The sequence below is a fragment of the Gasterosteus aculeatus genome, chromosome 1 (genome assembly GCF_964276395.1).
Source record: "Gasterosteus aculeatus chromosome 1, fGasAcu3.hap1.1, whole genome shotgun sequence".
NCBI lineage: Eukaryota > Metazoa > Chordata > Actinopteri > Perciformes > Gasterosteidae > Gasterosteus > Gasterosteus aculeatus.
In genome coordinates this window covers 2,853,332-2,879,011 of record NC_135688.1, presented here as the reverse complement: position 1 = coordinate 2,879,011, position 25,680 = coordinate 2,853,332, and the positions used below count along the sequence as shown (strand labels likewise).

General features: G+C 48.3%; 1 protein-coding gene across 4 annotated transcripts in view; it reads right to left on the bottom strand.

The window, feature by feature from the left end:
- numbl (NUMB like endocytic adaptor protein) overlaps positions 1 to 24,530 on the bottom strand; it is a 37,820-nt gene extending 13,290 nt beyond the window's left edge. Inside the window, exon 1 of one of the 4 annotated variants that reach the window (XM_078107466.1) lies at positions 23,963 to 24,530. Coding sequence is in view for 1 of the 4 variants with exons in the window: in XM_040192432.2 (XP_040048366.2) it covers positions 5,892 to 6,130 (239 nt within the window). In the remaining 3 variants the exon portion in view is untranslated. Of the gene's footprint in view, positions 1 to 2,750; positions 3,222 to 5,891; positions 6,211 to 23,962 lie in introns of those variants that run through there. The other 3 variants (XM_078107467.1, XM_040192432.2, XM_078107468.1) reach the window with 3 other exon arrangements.
- Positions 24,531 to 25,680: the final 1,150 nt, after the last annotated feature.

Sequence of the window (25,680 nt, the reverse complement as noted above, 5' to 3'; positions counted from 1 at the left end):
CACTCACTGGTATTTATTGAGTCCTTGTAAAAGGATCAAAGATGTTCCACCCTTAACTACGGAAATCCTCTCTAACCGCTGTTTTTAAATATAACCCGTATGGATTAACGGGGCTTAGAGCCTCTGTGAAAAACATTCACCTCCACTTTCATTGACAAGGAGGCGTTTATGCAAATGTTCCTCTACGATTACGCTGCGCTAATTAGGCTAAGTGGTACTCCATTAACACCAGTATCCATTCGCAAATCGTATCTACAGCTCAAACAAAGGTTCAGATATTACACGGCACACTATGGGTCCCTGCGTACGTCTGTGACGTGATCTCGCCCTGATGCTAAGCTAACGCGCTGCTCCCTGTAGCTATGCATCGATCTTTGATTAAACTTTAAAGACTCGGCTGTGCAGGCGGAACGAGAAGGGAAAAGCATCAAGATAGATGCATAAGCCAACGGCGCAAATGTTCCCGCTCTCGTCACGAGATCCTCGCCAAACTCATGAGCACTTGAGCGCAGACTACACGAACAGGAGGCCCCGGCGCCAAAAAACACACCGCTGCCGAGTCAGCGGCCATCTGGCGCGCACCGTAGCAGAGGGAGACGACCTACGACCCGATGCGGCCTGATGGCGGCACACAGTCGAATAAGTCCCCGCCGCTCGGAGACCCCGGATCGTGGGCGGTGCGCAAAGCAAAGCGGGTTTCGTGAGGCGGAATATCTGCAGCTCCATCCGCGTGAATGTGAGGAAATGGCGTTCGCAGGGACGGGGGTTTGGCGAGAAGGCTTCGCCCACGCGCGGCGCAGACTAATCGAGCTACGTGTCAACAGTTTGGCTCCGGCTTGTTACGTCGGTATTTGGACTGTTAGCAGGTCGGCGCGTGTGTCCTTAACGATGTGCTTCAGTAAATTTACTGGGATGAAACAAAATAAAGGATGAGGTCATACTGCATTTGTGCGTGTGTGTGTGTGTGTGTGTGTGTGTGTGTGTGTGTGACCTCTGTATTCCCTCCACATCCTTGTTAAGACTGCATGAACTTACGTGCGTCCAGCTGTGTTTGGTGCTCGACAGATGTGAGTCTGATTGATATGTTTGGCACGCTCCCTCTCATTCGCACACAACCATGCACGCACGCACTCACGCACACACACACACACACACACACACACACACACACACATGCAGTGCTCCTCCCTGATCCAGATGTTCTGCGTTCAACAGCGGCTCAGAGATTTGGGTGAAAACGGGACACACTCCTCCCTCACACTGATGCTGGCAAGACAGCCCGTACCGGGAGGGAGACGGAGGAGTGATTTCACCACACACACACACACACACACACACACACACACACACACACACACACAAAGACACGCACACAGTGAGTCATTGCCCACCTCACATTACGGTAAGCCGTGTGTGTGTGGAGCTCTGGGGAGAGGCAGAGTGTGTGTGTGTGCACAGGGGATTGTCTTGGCTTAGTCATTGAGCTGACTACTTTATATGGACACGCTGTCCCTCTCTCTCTCTCTCTGTCTGTCTCTCTGTCTCTCTGTCTCAGGTTGTGACTTTGTGGCTGAGCAGTGGGAGAGGAGGATGGCGTGAGTACGTTGGAAGAAGGCCTTGTGGAGAGGAGGGGAGGAGGAGGAGGAGGGGGTGAGGAAGGTCGATGTCAGGATGACGCTCATATTCAGCAGCAACGCGAGTGCATCACCTCCACTTTTTAGTTTCTTTCTGCAGTCAGAAGGCACAAAAGTGACACACTTTTTGTTGTTGTTGTTGTTGTTCCCTCAGCACAGTAAAGTGCGACTCTGCTGCTGGGAAACGGAACATATCGGCACAGGAATCCGCTGTCCAACATCAATAATAAATGACATCACACGTGACACAACTCTGTATCGAAGCACTATTCATAAAAGTTTGTCCCTAACGCTTCATAATCATTAATCCATCAGTTGATTAGCCGTCAGGAAGACTGCGACCTTCACGTTTCTTTCCTGTAATTTGTTGACTTATGTTCCTGGGTTTCATTAACTTAACAATAGATTATCTTTCATGCCCGTTAAAAAAAAAAGCCTGTGCAGTCACATAAACACGCACATGAGGTTCCTTTTACAACCAGCTTGAAATGTCGCTCGAGCGGTGACTCATCTGTGAGCTAACATGAGGCGATGTGCAGTAAAAACAATGAAATGAAAAACACGTTAGACACAAGCACATTGTGCTGACACACACACACACACACACACACAGAAACGTGACCCAGTTTTTGGGCCCTGCAGACTTTAACTGACACAGAGTGACCCGGATAAGGACACAGACTATTACTATCATCCGAATCTCCCCTCCGTCTCGCTCACATCAACACACAACAAGTGACAGGTGGTCTGGTGATTAAAAAAAATGTAAAAAAACAGGGCGCTCGCGTCCCAACCGAAGCCCTAGAGGACCGGACGGAGACCTCAGCAGAACCGCTGCAACAAACGCAGATTTTCATGTAACAAATATGAATAATTCCGGGTGGAAAGAGACAAATATATTTGTTTTATTGGCAGAGGATGTCTGTTTACTCTGCGTTGGATCATCACAGCAGCAGACCGCTGTCAGATTTAAGGATCGATAAGACAAAAGCTTGCTACTTGACAGCTTTGTAGCACTGAACTGATCTTTTAATATGATCACACCATTTAAAAGCCCCTTTGACCAGGCTTTTAAGTGATTTCAGAGACTTAAAATACTCATCTTTACTTACTTACTGGGTTTAGCGTAGCGCAGCACAACAATATCGTCAAAAAGTGGATTCCAACAGCTCAACATCGGGTCCCTTGTATTCCAAAGAGAAGAATATGTTGTAAAGTTTCAGAGTTGTTGTTAATTGGACTTCCCTCTTGCACGCTCGTTGTTTCGTATCCCTCAGAAACAGGCCCCGGCATTAATTTAACTCCCACAAAGAGAGGGATCTGCAGAGAGCTGCACACATGCAGGAGGCTTCTGAAGCATTTCTATCAGCGAGGAGGGAAACAAACTAAATGGCATCGGCTCCTTTTTGTCGACATTACGAGAGTGTGTGTGTGCGTGCACGTGCAGCCCGCTCCATAAAGCACATACAGTCCAGTCCATAAGGTGCATGTCGGTTTGGCTCGACATGGAGGCTGTAAACTTCAACAAACAACACGGGGGAGACACACCGGACGCGATGACGTCCCCGTCAACACATGCATTCATCCGATTTCTAATAACAAAAGGTGGTAGGAAGATGAGAGTGTGTGTGTGTGTGTGTGTGTGTGTGTGTGTGTCACAACGTCATCTTGGTTACAGATGCCAATCACTGCAGCTTGACAGTGACGGGTAGACGCACGCTGTTCTCCCTCTGACCCCCGTAATGCAATGTGATCCTTTCGGGGGGGGTTCTGAGCAGGGTGAAGCATTACAGAGAGCTGTCACAATATAATCATAGTCATGTGTGTGTGTGTGTGCGTTCGCAGGCTGGTGCTCATCTTGCATAATGGGATTGAATGGACCTCTTTGACTCGGGCTGCAATGCACACTGGGAATTCCGCGCATTATCGCAGTAACAGGTGGACTGAGCGCCAGTAAACGTGACTTGATGAAGAGGTGGCTCAACGCGCTGATCTGGGACCAGTTTTTCAGTCTGAAAACAGTCGAGCAACACAAGCAGCCGTACACTCAGACAGGCTAACGACATGCTAACAGTTTAGCCAGATCCCCTCTGAATCTCTTCATTTAACGCGAAATGAGCGGAAATATTTGTAATATTCTCACAGGTCAAAGCACACACGGCGGTGGCAAGTGAGACAGAGATGAACCGCGGCGTTGGCGAGACAATTGTGGCGGAACGCAGAAACTATCCTTAAACACCAGGCCCCAAAAATCAGACATAAGACAAAGTTCAGACATCCGAAGTAAACGGTGAGGAAAAGCACTTTGAATGAGACTTGGAGGGGAGCGGATGCAGGACGCAGCGCAGGTTCCCGACTGTGGCTGATGGAGATTTAGCGACGCTAACAAACTGACAGCAGACCCGCTCCCGGAATTCTCCACACACGCATGCGATCCGTGCAGCGAGGACGGAGCGAGGAGGCCGAGGAGGCCCGTCTGCAGGATTCTGGGAAAACATCCTGTAATTAAAATGATCTGCTTCCCCCGGCCTTTTTCTGCAAATGCGATTGTGCCGGGAAAATTGCGTTAGCTCTGTGTGATCCAGGGCAGTCACACGTCTACACACACACACACGCTCTGTCATCTCGACAACACCGGGAGACACACACCGATCCCACACCTATTATCCTCTTCCTCCAGGCTTATCATTCCGCAGCTGTGTCCCTGCCACGCCTGCTACTGCTTCAGCACCCACCCACCCAAGTTAAGCCTGGAGAGCACTGTCTGTGTCTGTGTGTGTGTGTGTGTGTGTGTGTGTGTGTGTGTGTGTGTTTTAGCATGGAAACCTGCATCTGCCCACCTAATTCTTTTTTTTTTATATGAAAAATGTTGCTTTTCAGTGTACACATCAAAGAACGCGTTGCGTTTTTGCACAAGAGTCCGTGCATGCTTGAATGAGTTCATACCTCTGTGTGTGTGTGTGTGTGTGTGTGTGTGTGTGTGTGTGTGTGCTAGTGAGTCAGAATTTGGTCCAGGAACGGAAAGATTAACACAACAATACCCAAATCCCCCCCTGCCCTTGAACAATGCAGGCCGAGAGGACACGGACCACGCTAGCCGCGTGCGTGTTTGTGTGTCCCTGAACATGCATTCATGTGTGTACGCCCGTTTGCATTCATACACTTGTGCCCATGGTAGAAAATGTGTGTGTGTGTGTGTAAGCTAATCTAAGCACAGTGCAGCTAGGCGTGAAGTGGAGCAGTCTAGTCGATACGCTCCAGTATCATAATGTCATGGCGTGTTCCCACTCTGTGTTCCCCGCTGTCAGTCTAGACCGGGCGCCGAGGGCCGGCTTATCAGCGCCGCCTCATCTCTGGTGCGCTCTCCTCCCCCGGGGGGGGGTTAACGCCACCTTCATCACAATGCTACTTCAGTCAAACAGCCCCCAGCCGAGCCAACGTCTGGTCTTGACCTTTGTAACCTTTTCTAAGGAAGTTACTCCTGATGTTGATACCAGGTCATGTGATCCTAGAAGCTAAGAAACACGGCTGTCTGGGATTCAAAAGCTCCTCGTTTCCGAATGCTTTTCCTCAGCTTTTCCCTCTCACGCTCTGCTCGCACGTGCCATCTTTCCATCCCCCCCCCTGGCCCTCCCTCTCATCTTCTCCCTGCTGTCTTGCCGTCCTGTGTCTGTCTTCCTTCCGCGGTCTCCTCACACTTTGCCACGTACTCTGGCAGCACACACGAGAGCTGTCCTTCTCGATTATCTAATCGCAAGGGCAACAAAAAAAAAAGAAGAAACAAGAGAAGAGGAAGTGTTGAATTCGGGAGGTGAATTAAAGCCATCCATCCCCACCCAAGGCCTGCAAACACACATGTGTTGGCAGGTGGACACACATGTCACATCTGTATGTAAAAAGGAAAACACGTGGAGGCGATCATGGGTGTTGGGTATCAAAGTAGCGGGTTTAATCTCTTCCATATGGGGGCTAATGCTCCTACTAATGCTGTCAGCTGCTATGAGCCGGTGGATCCGGGCGGGAAGAGACCGAAAACATTCCACCGTAACCAACAAGCCCGCAAAGAAACCACGGTCACCCCCGTCTCATACAAAAGCCCCGCATCTCCCGCTGACCCCCCCACGGCCGTGTGACGATGCACCGGAGAAGAGGAGGAAGAAAGAACCCGCAGGTACAGTCCCAGGTTGCACCGAGTACGCACAGTGTGGACACGCGTGACGCACGGCTCCCTCCCCCTTTCCTCCGCGTCAGACTCACCTGAGCTCGATGGCCTCCCCCATCTCGCCGCGAGAACTCATCTCCCTCCCGAGAAGGACTGCAGAGGAGAGGAGACGAGAGGAAACCAACCCCTCCAGAAGAAGAAGAGGAGGAGGAGGAGGAGCGACGCGGAGCCGAGGTGACGCAGCGGAGGGCGAGGAGAGGAGAACCACACCTCCTCTTCGGGGGATTAACTTCGGGGAAGGGAAGGGAGAAAAAAAAAGGAGCTCTGACCGCATTCGCAAAGGCACCCAAACAGCGTCCAGCTGCCCACGTGTCTGCTGCGCAGATGCACACAAGACACGTGCGCGCGCGCGCGCTAAAAATAAAAGACAAATCAATGTTTGGTGCACCAAATCCTGGAGGAACGAAACGGAGTGGGTGGATAGAAAGAGAGGGAGGGGGGGCGTCATGGCTGCTGGTGACACACTTTTCTGCTGCACGCTGGTCCGGAGTGCAAAAGATTCCTTGTTGAAATTCTCTCTGCATCCCAACATAAACCAAGGAATCACGTGCAAACGCATCCGGTGTCTGTATCTGCAAAGCAATGAGTCAGAGCTCAAGTGGGTCGCGTTGTTCACCAGTTTGGACTTTTGAAGACGTTTGTGGAATATGTTATTAAAAAAAAAAATGTACTACCCACTTTTAGTACATTTTACCATTAAAGTCCAGCTACACGGGTCAATTTACATTCATCTTTTCAAAGTAAACTTCCATCTTGGCCCGAATGAACTCTTTTATTATGCGAAATACCCACAGAAGTGAGCAAGCAAAGATAAAAACAAGTGAACTTCCCTGTGAGGCCCGAACAGCGACCTCCTGAGTGGAGGCGGGTTTTTCTATCACCCGTCCCGTCCCCTCCCCCCCTCCCCTCCGGTTGTGTTTAGCATGAAACGAATCACACGTTGCACCAAAAAGCATCCTGGGACATCGAGTGCAGGAAGCGGGAGACGTTCCATGATGCCAGCTCGTCCCCCTGAGCCGTTTGCCATGTTAACACCCAGAGCCGGGGATCACGAGCGGAGGCCGAGGGGGGGAGGGTGGGGTCCAAACGTCCTCGCTGCCCTTTGCCGCTGCGTATTTGCAGCCGACTGGCAGCATTCGACGTCTCTCTTTGTGCTTATTGTCTGCTGTTGAGAGTTGTGACTGTGGTGTTGTAAACCGTCCCCGTGGGGGAGAGCCGTCGAGGTATTTGTCGCAGGAGAACGGCTGTATTCACAAAACGCTGTGTAAAATAAACATGTACCGAACATTCACAAACAACGCTGTTGTTATTTAAAGGAGCGGTTTCTTCTCTACACCCGAGTTTAAGATGAACTAACGAGCGAAGAAAGAACTCCTCATTTTCATCTGCTTTCTATCGTCCTTCGGTCACCAACCATCCTCCTCCTCCTCTTCCTCCGGGAGAGAGCTGCACACAGAGAGAAGAGGAGGGTGAGACAGAAAGGAATCTAAAAATAAGCGGAGACCAAAACAAACACAGAAGAAGACAAAGGAGCCACATTGTGAACTAATCAGAGGAAGGTTGAGGAGATGTTCTCTCGTCAGTGCGAGTGGCTGTCATGTGACTTCTCTAACTCACTGACACCAGCCTGTTGGTGTATAAAGTATAAACTGATACACACAGATACATGTGTATGAACCGTGACCGGCTCAGCAGCCCGGACGCACTTCCTGTTGGTCTGCGAGCTCAGCCACCAGAAAGAGCCGAAAGCACAGAAAGCAAATCACGCCGTCTCTGTAAGTGTGAGCGTGTGTGTGTGTGTGTGTGTGTGTGTTGGAGACTCAGTGACTCCATACCAGCCTGTTAATTTAACCAACACTGCTGAATGTGAACGAGACACACAAACACACAGAGAAACACATCAAACCACAGCTAAGGCTCCGCTGCGTTACAAATACTTAATAATGAGTTAATAACATAACCAGTGGTCATATTTACCTCGTTAGCACGTTGTTGGATACACCAACAAACCGTAGACTTTATTCGTTTAAGTAACCGTAAAATTGAATTTCGCAATACAACAATCCTGCATGAAATGAATGAAATTCGGCTTATTTGCACCTGGAGAACCCGCTAAAAATGACATGAATGATATAAAAGATGAACAAAACAGCAGAGTCATTTCATCGTGTCTTTTCCTGGTGTCTTTCTCTCGTAGACAAAACTGATAAACTTCGCTTATCTGCTTGAATAACAATTTATAAAAAAATATACACCACGTTAAGCATTATGATGTATAACAAACATTCTCTCTCAGCATCGTCAGGTTCACACGACCAAGAAGCAAAGTTGTGTTTTCTTGTTTGCTTTTCTGGAACTGAGCCAACAGAGGAAATTAAAAACTAACCACACTTCCAATGACATAACGTCCTGTAGCAAGCCGCATGCTTTCAGGCATCGATAGTAAAGCATGTGTGTGTGTGTGTGTGTGTGTCCACAAACCATGTAATGATAGTCTGCGTGGACGATACTTTTAGAGTTTAACTGATGCGAAACCCATTTATTAAACTCGGATCGCAACGTCGACGGATCGTCAAAAGGTTTGAAACCAAAACGTTACGCTTAAAAAAAGAGTCTCCTAACCGCTGACAGACTTCACGTCACGAGTCGTAAGTAAATCCGCGTTATTATGAAGGAACAGACGAGTGCAGATTCAACCACACGTTGGTTTTCTGTCTGCAGGGAAACTCATTTCTATTCAATGCAGCTTGAGAATATTTCACAGTTTATACTCTAGATATCAAATACATTTGATAAAATCATCTCTGTTTAATCCGCTTATTTGACTGTATCTTCCTCCTTTGTTTTCTTATCTCTTGGTAGTTAATCAATTAATTCATCTTAATTAGACTCACAGATTTGCATTGTAACCTCTTAATGAGGCCGTATGGTCCATGAAGAGGAGGTATTTGGCAATTCCTTCTGGTTTGACGGTTCTACAGATTTACATATAATCATAATATTGCATCAGTGGCCAATACATTTAATTTAATTGCCAAATGTTACACTATTTAGTGTTGTTGCATGATCATTTGATAGTAAATCAAGTTTATATTTGGTTTTCTCTAAACACTGAGATTTTCTTGTCTTGTAACCGGTGGTAAAATGACACCATCAGATTTATTGGCCTGTAAAGTTCAGCCCCCCCCTGTGGCTCCACATGCTGCAGCACACTGCAGCTCATCATCCCCTCACCCCCCCACGAGGTCCACCGAAGTCCACCGTCTACTCCGGACAGGCTCATTGACGTCTGCCCCTGGTGATTAACCCCCCTTCTCTCCCTCCCCCTCCCCCCCTTCCTGGGGGGAGAGGGGGAGGTGTAGTTCTGTGTCAAACCACATTGCAGTAAAACTCACATTTTAACTCAACTCTCTCTCTCTTTCTCTCTCTAATCAACACGGCGCCGTCACGCTACGGTGGACACGCATACACGCCAGCACCATGTGGATACCACTGCGGCTGCTGCATGGCAACCGGATCCCATGGCAACCAGTGTGGGGGCTTTTGTGGCAGAGGGGAGAGGAAGAGGGTAAGAGAAGTGAGGACGGATCTGTGATGGGATCAGATGAGGAGAGGACAGTGACCCCCCCCCATCCTCTCTCAGCGATCTCCTCCTGGGAGTCGACGAGAGGAGATGGAGGAGAAGAACGACAGGTCAACCTGTAAACGTAAGAACCTTCGAGGAGGAAACACCAGCTGGGTATCGGCCGGTACTCAGGGGGAGAATGTTAAGAGCGGAAAACTTTTTAGTCACTATCGGTGAAGGCGGCTGATGCCACGAGCTGTACAAAACCAACGCCGTAGCAACGGAGCCGTGGATGAGAACAACCACAGCAGTGATCCCCTGCTTCTGACATCGGTTACCTTCCTGGTTTAGCCTCATGCTTTGTTCCATAGCAACAATAATCAACAAGCTAATAACATAATATTTTTAGAATATCATCATTTTTCTACTTGTCTATTGTAATTGATAAATTATAGCATAAAGCTTTACATATTTGTCCCAATTTACTGACACTGTCTATGTACAAAACAATTACATTGACATGTGCAGCCCACAGATGGATGGATGGTGCTCATAGGGAGGAGAGGGGAGGAGAGGAGAGGAGAGGAGAGGAGAGAGGAGAGGAGAGGAGAGGAGAGAGGAGAGGAGAGGAGAGGAGAGGAGAGGAGAGGAGAGGAGAGGAGAGGAGAGGAGAGGAGAGAGGATAGAAGCCGAAGCGCGGCCCTTTGTTGCCCCTGCTGGACAGTAGAAGTATGACACACTGTCAGTGTAACAGTGTTCATTCATGTTGTGTGTTGTGCGTGTGTGCCAACAACCAGTTCACTCTCTGTGACCTCTGACCTCCTCGTCAGATCTGCCCAGAGAGGAAAAGATTTCGCCACACACATCAACGGGGGATTGCCTCCTTGCTGTGAACCCACAGTCACGTTTCTTTGGGATATCCAGCGAAGTATTCATGCATAATTCATCTTACTATTAGCCGGGACTCTGAGATCAATAAGGCTTTTAAAGCTCTCTCCCTCTCCGATTGCCATTTTAACCTCCGTTTGTCTCAATTCCTAATCTGCTCACTGTTTGAAATTGACTAAATGTTGATATAATGGTCTAAATTGAACCAAAGTAACCCCCTTACGCCCAAGAGCTCGCCCTGCATTAATGCACCTATCATCCATTTCCCCATCTGTCAGTCAATCTCCCCACTCGTGTGTTGTGTGACATCAACCATCGGTCCCCCCCTCCCTTACGAATTTGCAAATCTCGCGGCGTTTTTCTTTGCGCTACAAAGGAAGCAACCATCGTAGCAACATCTGGCGACACAGAGGCCACCTGCACACAAAGAAAGATCATTTCTCTGCAGCGGTTTGGGAGTGTGGTGCTGTTGCAGAGAGACGAGAACGAATGACCTTCGCGGGGTGGTCGAGTCTTATCGACCGCCACTGAAACCCCCCTCTGGTCATGCAGAAACACGGGCCGGGGACATTGTGTGTAGAGATGCAGACAGACACACACACACACACACCGTGGTGGCGCTGCAGCACTGGTCTGACAGCCGATATCTGGAGTACCAATGGTATCAATGGGAATCGCTCATCGGTTCCCTTTCTTCTCTAGTTGAGTCCAAATGAGGATTTTTTTTTTAAAACTAAGTAGGTTTGTTGCCGAAACCTCTGGCAGAAAAGTATCCCATGTGTAGGTAACGTATGTAGGAGAGAAAGAACGAGAACCAGAAGAAAGATCAGACAGGTTTTAGAAAAGACAAATTTGGAATAAACAAATAAGGAGTACGGAATTGAAATGGACAAGAATAAAGGAATTAAAGACAGTGTAACTGAAGGAGAAGGAGGGGAAGGAAAACTGAGGAAGGGAAGGAATGCAGGAATTTTAAAGAGAGAAGGAAAGAAAGAAGAGGGGAAGGAAGCAGACAACAAGACATCCAGTCAGCCACAAGTTCTCATCTCACATTTCAGCTCGATGAAAACCTCCCACAGTGACTTCCAGCAACTCGCCCGCGCTTCTGAGAACATCAGCTAACATCAGGGACGAGGAGGAAGTGGAGGATAAGCAGAGTTAACACTGCGGAGGTGAAGACTCTCAGGCTGACTGGGTCATCCAAGGCCAGGGAGAGGGAGAGAGAGGGAGAGAGAGGGGGGGAGAGGGAGGGAGGACAAGTGGACTGGTGTTTAGGCCGCTGCTTGAAAACCGGCGCTCAACAATGGTCACTTTGACATACAGAGGAGATGAGAGAACATCCTCACAGGCACTTTCTCTCAGAGATGGAAGCTTCACCACAACCACGTCGGCCCTCTGTGACACACACACACCCTCTCTTTCTCTCCCCCCCCATCCTTCCACCTCAAATAGGGCGTCACGGCCCGAGATAAGCGTGGCGAGACAAAAGACGGGGGATCCTTTTTGGGAGAAGCGAGAAGTGTGCGCCTGTTTGTGTGCGCGGCCGCGGCAGATTACAGACACGCACCACAGATGGCCGGCGCGTCTCGTCTTTTCACCGCCGAGGATAAAGGCCAGCGGCGGCCCCTCCCCCACCTCCCCCCATGCGCCCCCTTTTTTCTCTTTGGACAGCACGCGTGTCCGTCAAATGGAAGCGTGTGTCTGGGACAATGGCGCCCGAGACAAAGGGCCTCCCCCCCCCTCCCACCCGACCCTCCCCCGCCAGGGTGCTGAATAGGGGGGCACGTGGGTCGTGTCATCGAGGGAACAATGGCAAGGGGGGGGGGGGGGCAGCGGAAGGGAGAGGGTGCGGCACCCACTGCTACCGGGATGAGGAGGTGCAGCCTGGGTGGCCGGGTTTAAACTTGTGGGGGGGTTGGCTCTCTTAATGGGGGCAAATGGCCATAAAAAATAGTCATAAATCAATGTTGAGCATCGCTGAGCATTCAGTGAGCTTAATAATTTAGCATTAATCCACAAAATGATGCGATAACCTCTTGAAAGATGACACGTCTCCGCCGCACATTGTGTATTCTTCCCTCCAGAAAGTCACTGGGACAAGAAAGAAATATCAGGGATGCTTAAAAATATTCAATACTATTATTTATTTGATCTAGTCTGAATTTTAATCATCAATACTTAATGTTTATTGCCAAATAACAGCGAATCTAATAGCCCACCTACCAGCCTCTAGCAGTGCAGTCTTTAGTGCTGTTAGCATGATTAGCATTAGCTGAACCCTTTACATCTTTTACCTCATACAAGCTCAAGCCTGCTTTAATTTCAGTTTTTAGTTTCCTCTTGACTCGGGTTACAGCATAAGTGGCGTCTGGCACTTTAAAACCCACGTGACTGTGCAGCTGGTTGTTGTAGGACAATAGAGGTGTTAATTAATCAAAACCGGTACTTTTAATCAATGGCACACATCTTTACGGCCGCTGTAAGCAACGCGATGACGACGTTTACCGAGCTCAAGCGCGTTTCGAGTCCACCGTGACTAAATAACGCCGATGGCTTCTAGGGAAATGGTCAGTAGGGCCGTTACAGACGAAAGGATTGGGAGCCTTGAAATGCGTCTCAACAACTGTTTAAAAGTGTGCGCAGCCAGTGAGGGGTTGTGCAGTGTAACCGATGCCCGCGGCCTTAAGAAGAAACCGCCCCACAGAGCCCCGTCCCATCTGGTGGATTAACACCCGCCTCAGGCTCCCCCCCACCCCCCACGCCGGCCCAACAGGGGCTTTACAGACGTACCGCCACTCTTGAAACACCTTTAACGCGACTTATGGGATTATTGACTCGACTCGGGCAAAATGTGTCCGTGCTCATGTGCACGTGTGCACGCTCAGGATCGTGCTCTTGTTTTGTAAGGGGTTTCCTCCCAGGGGTCAGGGGTGCAAAGTGGCAGGGGAGGAGAGTGGAAAGCTTGGAACAGCTGGGCTGAGTCTGCAAGGGGGGGGGCGGGACAGAGGGAAGCAAGAGGGGGGGGGGCAGAAAGCGAATGAGAGGGGTCGGCACGTACCGGCAGGCCGGCTGCTGACGGGCTCTTTTTGAGGCAGCAGCTGGTGGGAGTGGGGGTCCCACCAGCTGTGCCTCCGCTGACCTCTCCCCACACTTCTCCCCCCCCCCCCCCCCCCCCTCAACCTCCTCACCCGCATGTAGGCAGAAGAAGTACGCTGACACGGACTCCACCGTCTGTCGGCAGGAGGAGAGCTTCTCTCCGTAACGGTGTTGAGGCGCTCGTGGTAAAACAAAACACAACGGCCCCCAAAACGAATCCCCCGGCAGAGGTGGAACTATTCTTAACCACACACGTTCTCCCAACCAGCCAGAGACGGGTTCCCTGCTGGATGGGTCTCAGCAGCCTGTGACTCATACTACCCAGCACCAGGCAGTGCAGAGGGGCAGAAAATGCCTCCAGCAGGGAGAAATGATGATAGTGCAGAGTTTATCGCATTGTAACGGTTCTGGTAGTAAAGAATGTATGCAATATATGAAAGTCAATGCAAGAATCATCTTTTATAAAACTAAAAAAATCTAAAATTCGGCCGGCGATTCCGGCAGTGGATCTCATAGTTCTCAAATCAGTTTTCAGAGGAGACAGGCTGACTCGTGATCTCGCCCAACCTCCTCCGTTGTGATCCGCATCCGGCTGACAGCAGATCAGCGGCCATCGCCTCAGATTTATACGAGGAGGCAAAAAAGCATTTGCAGATGACTTCAGAAGTGCTTATTCAGAGCGCCTGTAAATCAAGGGCCTCCGGGGAGGAATTGATTCGAGCTCTGTTCTTGTTTTTCGCTACGTCATGTTTAGCTGTCGGCGTTGAATCTGCTGCTTCGGGGCCAGAACGACACAACAAAGAGAGAAAAGGAGAGAGAGAGAGAGAGAGAGGAGGCCGAGGCACTGATTGCTCTGGAGAAAGAGAAACTGGGGGGGGGGGGGGAGACAGTAACAGGCCAGCGCTCAGGCTGTGTGCTTTTACTCTATGAACATACATTACCAGCGAAAACAATGCCAATATTTCTCCACTGCAGGGGAAAAGGACTCGTTCAGCCTCTTAGTAAATGTCAGAGCAACCATCGCATTTAAGCAACTTGCAGCAGTAACTTATCTTTTAATTCATCTGCAGACAAACCGCAGCGAGCGCTGGCTGACTGAGTGCGATAGCTTTATCCATCGAGTGCATGTGCGGGATTCCCTTTTACAGTACAGGAAACTTGTGCTCTCCCTTCTTACCCGAGTCTCTTCACCCTCAAGGGTGAGCAGCGTGACTTTTGGAGAGGGACAGATTGCGTTAGATAACACAGACCTACATACTGTAGAGCACAGACGCACACGCGCAGAGGAGCGCCTAAATCCGAACACTTCACGGCTGCTCGGTAGCGCAAGGAGACATTTTTCAAATGAAATGTAGGAAAAATGCATGGAATTTGAGTTATTTTGTCCAATTTTAAACTCTTACAGTTTTTTTCATTTTTCAAATGTGAGATAACAAAACTAAATATGCGAATAGAATCGCTAATTCAACACTAATTGAATTCTGCTTGCTTTCACAACAATGCATATTTCTGTTTAATATCTTGTATTTACGGGGGGGGGAGCTAACAACCTCTCTCCTGACTTTACTCTGTGAATCTGGGGCCTCCAGCGAACACTTAGATTAAACATTTTTCACACAAGGTCTAGAAGCTGTCGATGTGCGCTGAGGGATTCGTGGGGAAAAATTGGGGAGTGAAAGAAAATGAGCGTAGAGCGATGCAGAATGCAGCATAATGAGGGTATGAAAGAGTATCCATAATGCATGTGCAGGATAGTTTCTGCACGCGCCTCACTTGGCCTCTGAGCATCTCATTGCACTCAATAAAAGCCTTTTATACAGATGAGGGTCGGCCGACTGCGGTTTTCCCAGAGAACAAGATGCAAAAATCCTCCTCACTATCAGTCAACTATGAGCTGTGAGTTGTTGCACACGATCCCCTCTCGCAGGTGCACGCCACCTCTCAAGAACAGCCAACCACAACATCGGGGGGTTGTTTGCGGTCTTCAGAAATCTTTTTTTCCAGGGGTGACGCTTTTTCCCCTCATGCAAAACCCCTCAGAGAAGTTCCCAACCCCTCAATGTGTCCCGGTTCACGTACTCCGCTGGATGTAAACAAAATCCATGTGAAATGAAGGAGTGGAGAATAGAGTGAAGAGTGTGTGTCAGTGAGAGAAGAGAAGGAAAAAAAAACAACTTCAAAGCTGGTCTACAGCTGAGAAAAGAGGGGGGGGGGGGGTTAAAAGGGGTTGAGATTTTCCTCTGGCTCTTAGGAATGCGGTGCAGGGCAATAACACTTTCCCTATGTAGAGGGCCCGGTGCGCATCTGGTGAACTGGACTCTTTTATTTCCATTCTAAAGCGGCGACGGGCGACGTCGAGGGAGGGAACGGTTAAACGAGGTCTCTGCCGACGCGTTGACTTCATAGAGAGCGGAGTTGTGCTGCAGGATGAGAGGGGAGGAAGGGGGAGCAGGGGGGGAGAGGCGTCTTTAATCAAACCGTAGTGTTCCTATTACATCAAATCATTTCCGATCGGGCTGCGCGTCCCTTCGGCATCACCACGTTGAGGCGAGAGCAGACGCAGCCTTTGGGACGATTGATGTCCCTGTTACGGCTTGTTGGAGCCCCATCCATTAAAACATAACTGTGAAAATAGAAAGGGGGGGAGAAAAAAAACACTTTATTCCAGATTTTATCATGCTTGTAAAGTCATTTCCGCTGTGGACGTGATATTGTGTTGTACGTGACGATGTGAGGCAGTTTCACCTTTGAAATATGCTTTTGGTTTTCTATCCTCAAAAGGTCTTTTTGCTACGCTGAGCTAAACACCTTCTATCAATATTCGCTTTTATTCTAATTCACATTTGTACCTTAAACTATACACGTCTTTATCAATAACTGAAGAGGATTATGTTTCCATCCACAAGGCGCCAAGCGTAATACCTGACCGAGGAAGGCCTCGGCTGGAGCGGCCGGTGGATTTACGGGCGTTCTGGGTGGCTGCCTTGAACTCGGGCAAACCCCCCCCCCCCGAGTCTCTACTGGGCTTGCTGGGCTTACTGGGTGGACAGGGAACAGACAGACAAAGGCCGCTCTGTTCCTCTGGGAGGCTGCAGGCAACAACCGCCACTTCCCCTGACCGGGTGAGGCCGACCGAGGGGGAGGGAGGAGGGGTGAGACGGATGAAGAAATGTATGTTTTAAGAGGAAAGAGATCTGCCGGTCGGACATCAGCTAACAGCTGTATATAGTCCAATATGGCCCCATTGTAATGACCTACAATAAATCAAAATATGGCTCTTTTCACCAAGCATTTTCCCCCCCTGAGCAGTCGCGACAGGAGAAATCCACTCTAAATGCTAACGCCATCAGCGGCGGGCTTGTTCCTTTCTTTTTTGGGGGCATTTCAGTTCAGCTCGCCTGTGAAACAAGACACCTCTTCCTCCTCCATCTTTGCTCCGTCCATCGCTCCTGGCCCTTTGACGCTTCCTCACCGCTCCGCTGCTGTCGTGTGAAAACCAGTTTGGATGGACCGGATTCCCCTGGACGCGGAATTAATTCTCTTGTGGAATTGACAACTTTTCTAGCAGGAGATACGTTTCTTCCGCACAGTCTCAAGCGACAAAACCATCAGACCAGACATGTTGTGTTATCACACCGAATATCGCCAGTTAAAGTTCAATGGGAGTCACAGGTAACTAACAAACACTAACATGCACCAACTTAGCTAACACGCCAAAATGCATAGTATGTTTTTAAGTTATTTTTGTCGTACATAATACACCGCTACACATTACCGTACTTTGCTTTGAAACACGTTGAGTTCTGGTTCCGATCATCATTTTCAAAACTTGACAAATTCAGTGTAACCGTTTCCCTCCTGCTACCTGCTAAGCTAACGGAGCGCTAGCTTTATCTTTACACAGACAATCTTCTCAAAAAGTTCTTGCAAAAAAAAAAAAAAGACAGAGCAACTGTTGTTCTGAAAAAGTCAAACTATTGCTCGACAGAGCGAAGAACACAGAGCGTCGGATGGAACATTTTTTCCGAGCATTTTAGGTTTTTGAAGGGTGACGTTTGGGTACCCGAATATGCAACACTTATTGGACTGTATTCTCATGCCGGTTTGTGGTTTCTAATGAACGCAAACCTCCAAAGACTTACAGTAAAGTCTGTCTGTGGTACTCAACAGTGACCTTACACTACTTAACGGCATTTTTATCTCCTGCAGCATCCCTAGAATGTCTCCATGGAGAATTACTGCCTGTATGTGGTACTCACTACAATGCTATTGGATGGTTCCCAGCGGATGACCAGTTCTGTAAATCGCATATGATGGAAGAATATCGCTGCACCATCACATTTTTTCTGTGATTGTGTTTTATATTTCCTTCCTTCTTTTTGCGATCTTAATATATTTATCTTTCTCACGCATACTCTGAAGAACAGAGCGCCTTGTTTTTCGGGAGGGATCACATCCATCTCAGTCCTCTCCTACTCACGACCATGATGCCAACAGCTGGGGGGAGTGGGCCACATCTGGAGCCCAGCTGGCCACCGTAGACAGACAAGAAACGGGACTGAGAGGAGGAAGCGGTGACATGGTGTGATAAGAAAGTCTACACAAGGTAAATCGAAGGGGTTGTGGAGCGCTGCAGAACTAAAGCGAGGAACGGGGGGGGGGGGCGTGGAGTCAAAGGAACATGGTGAGTTACACGGCGCCACTTAACACAATGAGAGCAGTGTGGGGAAATATAAAGATGAACAACATATTACACTACATGCCATATAGCTCACGCTTTTATCCAAAGCGACTTACAATAAGTGCATTCAACCATAAAGAAGAAAGTGCAATTTCATATTGACGGAAAGAGCAATGGAGGCAGAGAGAGCACAGTCACCTGGAGTCAGATGCTCTGAATAAGCCTCGCCATAGCAACTGTGAGGCAGGTAAACAGGAGGAGAGCCCCAACTGCTTGCAGCCCAGTGGCTTTTATTACAGTTCCATGAAGCAAAAGAAAGAGGATGGATTCCAGGGGTTTTACCCAGTGTCAGTGGAGGTTTTTAACTTGTTATATAAACTGTGCTACTTTAGTACATACATGCTTCTTGGGCCGATGATAAAACCATTACTGATGTCCTGCAATTTAATTGGGTCCGTGTGCTCCAACGATATGACTGTTGTGAAGATGACACTTCCAAATGGAGTTTCTCAATTCCCTGTTTTGATTGTCAGGAATAAACCACATTTTACTGCGGAGACCAGTCAAAAAAAATCCCTGCACAGTTGATGCATTTCTACAACTGTGACAGCAGCTGCAACAACAAAGAAACAGCTCTGTGCTCCTTTAATCCTCTTTATTACTCTCTGATGCTCATACAGTTTGTGACTTTATTCATTCACAAAGATTTAAAGCTCCCAAACAACAGCCGAGAAAAGCACTTACTGCTGTATAATTAACAGTGAGAACAGTGAACTTCGGCACTACATTTTATTCCTCACGGGATACGTATTCACAGGTGGATTACGATAAATGTCAGCTGTCCTTCAACGTGTCTCTGGCTGCTCCTCACAGGCCGCACAGATGCACACCATCGCCCGTAATGAAGCACTTTGAGTGGTGTCACCCCGACTCCTCCCTTCCTCTCTCTCTCTCCCCCTTTTTGTGGGTCCCTCTCCACCCTTCACATAGCACAGTGAATAGGCTCCTCGGTGCGGTTCTGTCTGTCGCTAACAGAAGCCGGCCTCGTATTAAATGGGTTTTTTTCTCTCCACGCTGGGAGAGCAAAGCTCGGCTCTGACGCACACAGACACACACACAGACACACACAGACACACACACACACTGTACGGGAGGACTGCAGTAGGAAGTCGGTGTACGTGGGTTGTAGGTACTGTAAATAACACAAGACTAGAACCTAACAATGGCGGCGTTCCGAGCGCAGGCGGACCATCTGGGCTCGTTTACGTCGGCGTATAGATCGAACGGAGAGCCCTGGTTATGCAACGTGCTGCCATTTAATCCAGGGGAGGTTGAAAGCCTGCGTACTCTGCTCTGCAAGCGTCCTGCCGCACTTTTATCAAGGATAAATCTAATATGGCCACAAGCAAGATTTTATCTCCTATCACAGGAGATTTGGGGATAACTCCGAGACACTTTCTTGAAAGGTTGTTCCAGGAGAGGAAAGCATTTCTAATTTGTTTTCTTACTTAATCTGCCATCGTTGATTCATGGCCTTCGAGGTTTTCCCCTTCTCCCTCTGTGTTCGAGCTAAGCTATTTAGCCCAGAGGTGTAGAGAGCAGGAAAAGCTAACGGAGGGAACCTTTTAGCCTCCTCGGTGGGCAGTCAGGGTTTGGAAACCTTCCCCACGAGTGAGTTCACGCTGCAGAAGGAATGCAGTCCGGATTGGACACCTTCGCCGTGGAGGCTGGCGGTGAAGAATACGGTGGAGCTTTGAGGAGATTAAATTAATTAAAAATCACTTCATTGTCGACACGAACGTTAGGACAATGTTGTGCGGCCGACCTTTGATGCCTTCTCAAAGTATTTACACAACGAGGATGTAACGTGTAACTGTAAAAGGCAAACAATAGAACAAATGGAACAGTAGAATACCGTAAAAACCAAGAGAGGAAAACTCCATATTGTTGTGGAAAGGAGAGATGAAATCAGACCTTCGGGGAGGGGAGGCGGTTTGTTTCTTTGCATTGCATCTTTTCTGCACACGCGTTCCTCATCCAGCTGCTGCATCGTCAACAAACAGGCTGAAATAGGTCGTCACCAGCGAATAAATCAGGAGACCAGTGAGACAAAACATGGAACAACTCAAAGTGACAGTTATTAGATGCGGTGAGCTCGGAGTTTCCGGGCTGCCGAGAAAAACCCATTTCCACTTTCCCTCTTTATCTGCAGAGAAAAGCGGCACTGGAGCAAAGAAATAAACTGCTGATCGCCAGGGAAACATGCACACGCACACACACGCACACACACACACACACACACACGCACGCACACAAGCACAAACTGCTGCGTTCACACACGAGTGTGCACTTGACAGATATTCAAATCCACGGCTCCGGATTAAGATGGCGCACGGCAATGAGGACGCATCCGATGCACGCAAACACACACGTGGACGCGACAATGGGGCCTATTCACCGCGAGCGTGCCATTAGCGTGTGCGGTAATGGAAATGTATGTTGCATTTAACTAGCCTGCAGAAATCAGATAACTCCACTCAGCACATACTGAAGGCACTCAGGCGTCTGACAGCGGTTTAAAGTACGTGAGAAAGAGAAAGTGTGAGGATGTCGTGGGTTTTACGTTCTTCTCCTCCATCTCTGTTGTGTGTCCTCGCTCTGTCCTCCTCATCTCCTTCAGTCGCTCCCTCCTCCACTTTAAATGTCATTGTATTCTGCTTCTTTAATTAAGCCCACCACCAGAAATAGATTTTTTTTTTTTTTTCTTTGCTCGCAGGGTTTTAGTCCCACTCAGTAATGTTAGGGATTTAAGCCAGAAGTGCACCCCTAGTCAGGAAATTATAGTACGTGTAATAATGTTTAGTGTTAGAATTATAGTTTGTGTGATGTTAGATATTAGTTATTACATTAACATGTTAGATGAAGTGAATGCAATTTCAATCAAACACAATTCATAGTCATTTAAATCATATAAACACTGTACACATTAACATTCTGTCACAATGTGATGTTAAAACCTGGGGACGGATGCCAATTGCCGTTCTTTATGGATTTCTCCCAATTTTATCCCCAAAAAGGGTTTTTTGGGAGTTTTTTCTCCTGTCAGGTAATAAAATGAACAACTTATTTCAAGGCAGCCGACTGAGGCAAATGTCTTGAGAATTGAACCACATGAACTGTTTTAGATCTTATGATGAAGTGTGATGAACGGTGATCATTAGTGATGGGTTGTTGTAATTAAAGTGTACTAGTTATAAGATGAAAACTTAAACGATGTATGCTTTGTTGGGTTCACTCATTGGGGCATAAAGCCACAGTATCTACATTGAGTGCATTGGAATTTGAGGGACAGCTAGGACAGAGAGGTTTCAGGTTACAGCTGCAGCTTCACACCTCGACGTGAAGGGGACAATGGAGGAGGTGACCCTTTGGAGAAGAGGCCAATGACATTCAAATGCACCAAAGAAGACACACCTCAAGAGGTTTCAAAGGACCATGGCGGGGAAAAGACTGTTAGAACTTCTCCTGCAGCCGCGTTGATAAGTCACTTCAGACTTGCTCAGAGGATTCTCTATTTCGCGAAATATTCCACTGTTCGCTTAGAATTTCACTTTGTAATTGTAATCCCTATTACGTTGTTCAGTTATTAAATAACTTTTGATTTTTGAATTTAAACGAATTGACTCATTCGTGTCCTCGTTTCCGGCCGGGACGAGAACAAAGGATTGAGTCCTCCCTCGAGAGCTTCCGAAACCTTAACAGTAACGCCCACATTTTACTCATCACCACCCAAACGTGAAACGCACACAGTGCAGCTGTTGCAGTTTTGGGATCACGTTCTCCGTGTTCTCTGCCTCTCTCTCTCTTCTGGTAAACCAGAGATGGAGACGTCCTCTTCCTCCTAACTGGACAAGCCGCTGACCTGCAGTCCACGAACGTGCCCGGGGGTCACTGTGGCTCTGGGGAGGCACAATGCGGCTGCCGGCCGGGGCTGGAAGTGGAGCCGCTTATTTAGCAGACCCACCCTGGCCGGCACAAAGGGAGGTGGGAGGAGGGGGGGGGGGGGGGGGGGGGGGGGGACTACGCCCTCCTCCGCCACCAGCACGCCCAGACAGCCCCCCGATTGGCCAGCTGGATGACCTTTGATCCCCGTCGTATTGTGGTCTCAGCTGCACCAGCCCTCCCCCTCTTGTGTGTGTGTGTGTGTGTGTGTGTTTACGGATGAGGGGGGGGGGGGGGTAATTGTGTTCCGGTTGTGATGCCTGAGTTGCAACAGTGATGCCTTGCTCCATCCAGCCCGATTCTAACCGTCCTCCCGCTGCAGTTCAAACCAAGCGTCCCTCAAAGACCAAGCTTAAGCTTTCCCTGTGGCCCCAAGATGGACAAAGTGCCCCAATATCAGTTTTAGACCGATTCAAGCCCAGGTCCCCCCCACCACATTATCCCCCGCTTGTCCCAACCAGCCATATAGCTTGAAACTAAACCTAATGCAGCTCAGGTTTCAGGCCAAATTAAACATTCCTCCGGCCACAGCTTTCAGCCAAACTCCAGCCACACCTCCGGACCAGCTCTGGCCTTCCCTTAGTCCCGGCTTTAGACAAAACAAGCCTTGATGTAGCTCAAGCTCAGACCAAGTGATCCTCAGTCCAAATGTAGTGGTTCAATAGAGTAAATCCTGAGCCAAACTAGGCCCTTCAGCCTGGACCAGGAGCAGTCTATGCAGGTGGTCTATAGTGGGCCGAGGCACCGTGAGCAGTGCACTCAGTCTCTTAATTCACCCCCATGTGACTCTAACTAGACCACCCCCCCCCCCCCTAACTGCATGACTGGCTGTCTGAGGAATGCCATGTCATGGAACAGATGGAGCTCCGCGAACAATAGAGCCGCGTGCATTTACGCGTGTGGATCACAGCGACAGTTTTGCCCCCGCGTGTTCTTATGAATCTTCAGGAAATGTGTGCGCCATCACATTAAGCTGCAGCACCACCCCTTTAAAATGACACGACCAGAGCGTCCAGAAGACGCCGTTAACCAGGCGGCGATGACGCAACGGAGAGAGAGACCCCGCGGAGAGGTGGAATTAGGGTCTTACGTATTCAAACTCAGCGGCGCGTGTTTCGGTGGCCACGCTGTCCTGGATTAAAACACATAACAAACCAGAAACACCGCAAAACGCATGAAACAATAACTACCCCCCTCAAAAAACACATCATTTCATTCCTACGACAAATAAAGACGCGGTCTACAATAATCTGTCCCATACAGGAGCATTATGAGGACCTATACATCATTTGCCTAGAAAGTTGCTTCCGATCTAAATGGCATTATTGGATTATTCCGGAATATGTATAAGACTGTATTCACATCCGAGTGCCGGTATAGTTTAGTAGGAGCCAATCCGGGTTTTGCTAGAATACTTGTTCCTCCTTATTTAACGCATTATGGATGTAACGGCTACCAAAGGCCATTTTCACGTTTCATTCATCTTCACGCATACACATACATACATACATACATACATACGTGCATTCATACATTCATACATACATATATGCATACATTCATACATACATGCATTCATACATTCATACATGCATGCATTCATACATACATACATGCATTCATACACTCATACATTCATACATGGCCCACTGGAGAGATCCATGTCCGCGAGCGCTGCAGTTACACCCAAACATTCAAATAAATGGACCCCCCCCACTCCCCGACTCAGGTGTTTTAAAGACTGGAGAGATGTAATGACATCGGAATAAACCCTCCAAAGTGTCAGTAAATGCAGGGATGCCAGGTTGGACATTGGTCGGTGAGGAGGGGGTGAGGGGGTGTGGGGGGGGGGGGGGGGGGTCAAGTGAACTCACCCAAGACAACGACGGATGATCGGCTCCCCGCTCCTCCTCTGGGTAAATCCAGGACCCCGGATTAACAAATGTATATAGATATATAAATATAGAACTATATGTCCTATTACGGGTCAGACGTGGTAAATGTCACCAAATCCTCTTCATCCGCGCGGTGGAAGCGATGTGGAGCCGCAACACACACACACACACACACACACACACACACACACACATATATATTTATATACAAAAATATATATAACACACGCACTTACACACAAGCGCGCAGTGCAAAAAGGAGCAGGTCTCCAGCAGCGCAGCGGGCGGCTCGGCTGCGGTTCGGGCTCCGTAGTACTCGCGGATGCGCCGCTGGTTGACTGTGCACTTACTGGGCTGCTTCCTGCGGCTCCGCCCGCTAACCAGCCTTCCCAGTGCGCCCATTGGCACAGGCGGCCGGACATGCAAATCCACTCTTCCCATTGATGCTTTTTCTCCCGAGAGAGGAAAAGGAGAAAAAAAGAGAGGAGAAGGAGCGGGTCCCGGTTCTCCGCCGCTGCACTGCGCCACCGCGCGGTGATTCGGCGCCACTAGAATAACGGGTTCTGTGAGGAAATGCTTCTAGTTTGTAGATTCTAAGCTGCAATCAAAGTGTTACTCGAGTAAAAGCTCCTAAACGTGCAGAATGGTTCCATTTAAAAGTGTTATATACATTCTTTTTTTTACATGTGAGAGCATTTTAATGTCATAACCACTGGTACTGAGCAGGTTAGCAGTACTATTACAATAAGAATATCTTATTTTTCACATAGAAAATAACTAGTAACTGTCAGTAATCAGAAAAGGTTTATTGGCTTGGTGACTGGTGCAATAATAATATTAATAAAATAATAACAAATACTGCATCTTTGAGCTTTCGGGAATATGGGGTAGAATGTCTCCAGCAAAGTGAATTACACTGGAAGTCCTGTAACAGAGTAAATGTACTTGGTCACATTCCGCCACACGTTGAACTGCACCAGGGAGCCGCTGCCTTGCCAAAGGGCGCTTTGTCGGGCTCCCATTGTGAGCCGGAGATCAGGTCCTCGGGGCGTCACAGGGAGCAGGGAAAGCTTTGCGCTGGTTAAATGCACTCCGTTGAATAATGGATGCTGAATAGAGGCAGCGTTTCGCCGCGCTATCACTTTACATTGAAGGTAGAAGTATAATAGAGTCATTTGCAGGATGATATTATACATAATGGAGCGTTTGAATGGTTCATATTTCATTAGCTTTTCAATTATATTCACTGTCAATTTTATTTCCCAATCTGAAGACCAAAGACTCACATTACGGATTTTTTTTAATGGAAGTCCACTTCCATTAAAAATAAAAGTCTCTGTGTTATATCTTTGATATTCAGACTTTACTGCACCGGGTTTAAAACTAGACAAACAGATCTTTGGATCTTTTGGAGCAGTTATGATCCATTATTAGTAGAGTATTTTGTTTACAACTTGCCTGACTAGGATCTTTTTTTGATTTAAAACAAACAGTAGCTACAGTACTCATGATTAATATTGCATTGATTCAGTCATTAAATAGGATGAAAATGTGAAAAGAAAACAAAATAAGGTTCATCAAAGAGGGAACCCAAGTGGTCTCATTAGACAAAAAGTCCACTCAGATAATACAAAGAGCTGATGCCTGCTGGGCCGAGAGACTCACCAAACGCACATTAAACCTCACGTAAGCACAAA